This window comes from Trachurus japonicus, chromosome 19 (assembly GCF_045865225.1).
Source record: "Trachurus japonicus isolate A0001 chromosome 19, Traja_1.0".
Classification (NCBI taxonomy): domain Eukaryota; kingdom Metazoa; phylum Chordata; class Actinopteri; order Carangiformes; family Carangidae; genus Trachurus; species Trachurus japonicus.
The window spans coordinates 6573539-6579597 of NC_140925.1; the positions used below are offsets into that span (position 1 = coordinate 6573539).

The following is a 6059-nucleotide window of genomic DNA, read 5'->3' on the forward strand; positions in this document are numbered from 1 at the left end:
ACATACTGTAAACCATAAACACTTACATCTGATTGTTTAGTTTATCAAAATAAAATGTCACAGATAAAAAGGACGTATGAGAACAGGGGTGCAGGGTTTACAACTTGGAAAAATTGTATTTTCCATTTCACTGTATTCAAAATCAGACAGTGATCACATGTATTTATTTATCTTATCTTCAAACATATGAACATATTTTGGTGAATTTTGGTTTAAGAGGTGATTAAATCATGAAATGTTGTGTTTACAGAGTTACTGTCATGTCAAGACTTTGATTTTAAATTATGGACAGAAGACAATTGTTTGTTTATTTACCAACATTGCAAGTGTGATAGAATTTAGTAAAAACAGAGACTATGTACTTTTTTTTAAAACAAAAGAGATCACACAAAGATTTTATTATTTTAATTTTTTCATATTTATTGGAGAAGGCAGTGAAATAATATATGTAACTTTAAAAAAGATGAATAAATGTGCTAATAATGAATAATATCTTGTAGAAAATAAAACAACCATTCATTTCTTTGTGGGGGGGAGGACTGTAATCATGTACTCCCTGAGTCCTGGGTTGCACTCCCCTCAGTGTGTATGTGTGTGTGCGTTTCAGTTAATATAAATGAATATTGTGCGGATGAAAATGAAGCTTTTACTACACTCTTAATCCACTCAGTAGATCACAACATGTGTTTATCAGCACAACCAACAGCACGAACAGTGAGGTGCCTGTGAGGAGGAGAATAATAAAGTCAAACAATTTAGGGAGCAAAAGAACATAACTAAATTTAATAAGTTTAAAGGAAAAGAATAAAAATAAATAACTATTAAAGGCAGCACGTACAGCATTTAGGAAATAACAGAAAAAGGATAATATATGGAATAAATTAAATGTGAATCACAACCTACATCTCTGAAAATTACCTTTTATTTGTCCATTATTGGAAGACGCACGGCCTGAAAAAGATAAAGACATCATATGACACAGAAGTCGGCTTTCAAGGCATCTTTATATGAAATAAGCTGAGTTTTATTTGCATAATAAATAAGATGAATGTCTCAAAAACTTTATCACAGTGTTTCAGAAACAGAAAGACAATAAGACATTTTATTTATCCCTCAAGGGAAATTGTTTTGTGAAGTTGCTCTATTAAAATATACAAATGTATTAATACAAAATAATAACAGCATTATAACAATATATAATAACAATAATTCAATCTCTTAGGCCACATGTTGTTCTGTACCTTTAATATGAAACTCGGTGGTGAGGACTCCCCCACTTGGATCTGGCTCAGCTGACAGACTCCTCACAGAGCAGGGGCCCTTCAACAAAGAAACAAAGGAAACATGGCGTCTTGAATTAAAAATGTCAGTAGATTGACTTCATAATTTAATATTTAGTTGATAGTTTCCTGTAAAAACTCTATCTGTGTTTGAACTGAGCTGCTTTGGTTCGTGTCATGACTTATTGAGACTCTTGAACCGTTGTTGGTGTTATAATTTCCACCTGTGACTCTCAGAGGAAGAAGAAACTGAGAACATGTTACAGTCTGACGCTGTGAAGACGACGCGTGCTACTCACCGGCAGACAGACGAGCCTCTCTCCGTCACACACCTGGACCTCACAGTGCAGCCACACGGTCGACACCTTCTCCAGCCGCTGGAAGCGAAACGAGTTGAACTTGAACATGGATCGGCTGTCTTTGGCGTTCTCGAAAATGGTCACAGTGTTGTCGGAGGAGCAGCTGTGGATGTTATTTCATTATTAGTGCAAAAGAAGTGGAACAACTCTAACACATCTAACTGTCTTTAACTTTACTCAACTCACCTGTTGATGATGAGACTCCACCTCTTCTTGTCTGTGGAGTACGGAGTGGGCGTGGCCCAGCAGTTGTTTATCACAACCTTGAATCTGAGGAGGAGATCGATGAAGATGGATCAGAAATCCTGAAGCATCAAACCTTTAAAATTCAGGATTTATAATCTGTGAATGTTGAAATGATCCCAGGTGATGTGATTCACCTGTTGCTGAGTCCTTTGGCCTCGATGCCGATGAAAACTTCAGAGCCGATCTCAGACGTGTCGATCACATACGGAGCGTCTTTGGCGTACAGGAACTTTGAATTCTAGAAAATATATTTGCTCTTTTTTATTTTCCCTGTGCATCTCATGGCCATTCAAAGTTGTCGCACACACTTTGTGCCTGTTTACTCTTATCTAACACAAGCATCATCACATTATGAAAGTCGCTCCAGCCGGAGACGGAGCAGCTACTCACCGTGAACACGTTCATAGACAACTGTGATCTAAAAGTGCCTAAACTCCCGTTGTTGACATAAACTGTAGCCACTCTGTAAAAAGCAGAGGGTTTAGTAAAAACACTGCAAGTCATTGTGTTAGAAGGCACATGACGTCCACACTGTGACTGCGGCCGCCGCCCGGCCTGGACTGATGCTTACCTTTGGCTGAAGACGGCGTTGTTGACCAGGTAGGCGGCTCGGTACATGCAGCTGAAGGTGTAGTTGACCGGCTGGTTCCTGACGGTGAGCGACGTGTCGTTGGATACAATGGCGTTGTAGAAGACGTACTTGGGGTCTTTACCAGGCATGTACTGCACAGAAGGTCAGAGGTCAGCTTTTAAATATATTTATAATTTAAGGTTTAATTTAAGCTTGAAAAATGTTCTTTCTTTCCACTTAAAGAAATACATTGATACCAATTAGTCTCACGTGTGTTTAATGTATTTTTTACACAAAATAAATGATGTATTCAGCATTTATATTATAAATATAATGTCATACCAATGACAAACCAGTTATTTATGAGAAGTCAGTGATTGATAAGATCATTAATTAAGTAGTAAGTAAATGCTGATATGATAAAGTAAATAATTAATGCATGAACTATTGTCAGTAAATGTGTTAATAGATGTTTTTTAAACATTAATACTGAAATTTATGATAAAAAAGCTGCTGGGCGTCTCACCTCGGACTGTGTGCCGCAGTACGAGTGGTTTTTGGGAGTCAGGTCTGGGATGATGAAGCGATAGTAGCCGGGGCTGTGTATCCCAGTGTAACACAAACCACCCAGAGACAACTGATCGATCTCCCAGCCGTACGGACACTCTGGGACGTTGGCGATGATGGCGTTAGGAAAACACGACACCATGACATAATCTGAAAGAAAATAAAAATACTGCTTGTAGTACTACTTGTGCAGAAAAGCTGAGATTTATTATCTATTGTACATTCTTCTTCCTCCTCTTTATTTCTACACTTTCCTGATGCCAACTTAACTTATCAATAATATTGCAATTATGCATTTTATTACAATTCTATTGCTGCTGCTTATGTTTACATGAAATCCATCTTTTATTTCCATTAAATAATGAGATGTTTTCTCATTTTGAATCAAGATAATGTCGACAAACTCTAAATTAATCCTCAACTAATTTACTTATTAATGATAAAATCTTTGTATTTGTCTTTCTGTTTGCAATATATTGGACCATGCAGGACGACGTCATTTGACTGAATCCTACTGAGAGCAGCTACGAATCATTACAATGTGTTTTTATGTTTATTTTATGTGCACATATGCACACGTTTAAGAAAAATTTCCAGTGCTATGTGCAGGGGACAATAAAGGTTTTCTGAATCTGAATCTGAATCTGAGTCATTACCTGCTTTTTGGGGGGAGCAGGTCCAGGCGACAGGCAGCAGCACCAACAGTGCACCAAGAGAGGCCATAGTGTGAAGCTGCAAGAGAGATGGGAGAGCGTAAGAAGAAAAAGAAAAAGAAAAAGAAGGAGTAAACTGTTGTAAATGGAGTCAGTCGGACTCACCTGTGGGGAGGAAACACTGAGGTCTGGTCTGGGGTCAGAGGATCCTCATGGCTCTTCAACAGGTCACCAGCACCAGTGACTCGTGTTGACAGCTTGTCGAGCTGTTTTATACCGTCACAGGTGAAAGTAATCAACTTTCTCCCCCATTCTTCCATCACGACCACCTCCTCCTCTTCCTCCTCCTCCTCCCTCCTCCCCCCCCGCTCCTGGCTGGACAGGTTTAAGAGCTCTATTGTGGAGCTGCTCACAAAAGCTCTCTGTGCTTCTCAGACATTTGACTTTCAAATGACCAGCGTCTCACAGGATTAACACTCGGGCTGCTTAAGTCACATTCTGTGGAGACGTGTCAGTGTCACAGTCAGTCAGCAACGTAAAGTAATGATTGGTCGACACAGGAAAGCTCATCAGCACCGTCGTCTTGACAGAAGAAGAAACAGCAGAAAATTCAGATTGAGTCGTAGCTCCGTTTTTCATCCTGGTAAAGTTTTTGTTCAAAAAGATCATTAACAAAAGTCATTTTTTTAGGAACTGTGTGTATTTATTTAATGGTTGCACAGCGTCTTTACTGAGGTTTTAATACTATTTTTCAACGTTTACTCAAAACAAAGATTTTACATTTTGGGAAATATGCTCTACAGCTTAGCCAGCAGCTAGTTAGCTTAGCTTAGCATAAAGACTTGAAACAAAGGGAAACAGTTAGCCTGGTTCTGTCCTCTAGGACGTCAGAAGCTGATTTGTTTATACGTTATATGTTGCTTTTTTAAAATCCGTAAAGAAATTTAAGTGTAGAAATAGGAACTGTTTTGAAGACTGTTTCTTTGAGTGGGTCCAATACTTCCTTGTCCAGGTCATGACCTCATGTAAACCAGGAAATTTCTAATTTTGTACGAATTAAGGACAGAACATGTTAAATTGTGAGTTTTTTTTAACCTTTGGAAAGAATAAGTGAAACTATTTTCTGTTCCCATTCTTGCTAAGCTAACAGATGTGAAACTGATTCATCTAAAACTCCACCGGAAAGTGAATATTTCTCTCAATGTAACTGACTCTTGCAAATGTCTCTCAACATATTTTTAAGGGCAGATATAACCTCTGAGGACAGAGAATCAGACAACTCTGTTTCTCTTTGTCCTCTTGGTCAAACGGGACAAAACGCCATGCAGGGAACAGAAAACCATTTAGGAAGCTGAACAGTGCAAACAGACATGTATGGATCCCTTCAAAATGTGATGCTAGCTCCGATAAGAGCCGACGTACACTGGTCACCAGTGTCCTGAACGACAGGACTTTCAGTTATACAAGGTTTCTCACGGCCTTGTGCTATTAGATATCACTTTGGTCTTGTCAGTCTTTTTTTATGTGAGTGAAACGAGTTCCCTAAAATCTCTGTAGCTTCATCTTTGATCACGATTTAAATTATTTCTGATGTGAGAGCTTCTTCTGTCTTGTTTTTCTGCTGTAAATCAAATGTATATTCTCTGGTGAATTTAGCTCGAGTACAAAAAAGTTTCAGCAAGGTTAGATAGGGTCACTCTGGCTCCAATAAAGTTTTAAATCTCTCATTATTAAGATTTAAGAAGTTTCACAGCATTGAATACCTCCTTGCAAAAGACTTGATGATAAGAGCTGTAAACCGATAGCAAAGAGGTTAGACACTAATGTCCTTCACAGAACAATTCAAGTCACCCAGCAATTGAAGGGGCAAACTGCAGGCGATTAGCATCTGAATGGAGCGACGGGGGAATTGGTGAGGGGCAGTCCGAGGAAGATACCGATCTGAGAAGGGGTCAGGGGACAGGTAGCGTTACAGCACCTGGTGATGGTAACAATCAGGAGCCACCAGATTCCTCCACGTTATGTAACGACGGCCCGAGAAAGCACGCAGAGAGGGGACGGAGTTCATGAGTCTGCAGAGTCCTGCACTTCTGCACTTCAACAGACTGTTTAAAGGTATAAAAAACAAAAATAAATCAGAGTGTGGAAGTTTTATTACAACTTAACATTAAAATTGAATAAGAGACGTCTCAGTTCAGTGTCAAAGAAAGAAAGAAAGAAAGTTTTATTCTTGATTTTATCTACAGTATCATATTCTCAGCAGTAAAATCTTCTCCTCTGTTCACTCTGCCTTTTTTATTTAGTATTCAGTATTAAAATGAATTGATCGGAGTAGATAATATGAAAAAAACAACTATAGACTCTCTGCTTTTGTAAAACTTCT

General features: G+C 38.6%; 1 protein-coding gene across 1 annotated transcript; it reads right to left on the reverse strand.

Moving 5' to 3' along the window:
• Positions 1-418: 418 nt before the first annotated feature.
• Positions 419-3799, reverse strand: tectb (tectorin beta). The gene is made up of 10 exons (XM_085761232.1): positions 3680-3799; positions 2983-3173; positions 2457-2608; positions 2276-2348; positions 2020-2123; positions 1826-1909; positions 1580-1742; positions 1242-1320; positions 919-951; positions 419-723 (listed from the first exon to the last, which is right to left on the reverse strand). Exons 1-10 carry the CDS (start codon positions 3744-3746, stop codon positions 650-652), a joined length of 1020 nt encoding a protein of 339 aa, XP_085617358.1. The 5' UTR covers positions 3747-3799; the 3' UTR covers positions 419-649.
• Between the last annotated feature and the right edge of the window lie 2260 nt (positions 3800-6059).

What these genes read in the sequence shown, in the direction of transcription:
- tectb (XM_085761232.1), bottom strand. Translation starts at nt 3,746, where the DNA reads ATGGCCTCTCTTGGTGCACTGTTGGTGCTGCTGCCTGTCGCCTGGACC. An exon ending in CTGCTCCCCCCAAAAAGCAG is followed by an intron (nt 3,174 to 3,679) that starts GTAATGACTCAG and finishes ATTTTCTTTCAG; the next exon opens with ATTATGTCATGGTGTCGTGT. An exon ending in TGGAGTCTCATCATCAACAG is followed by an intron (nt 1,743 to 1,825) that starts GTGAGTTGAGTA and finishes TAACATCCACAG; the next exon opens with CTGCTCCTCCGACAACACTG.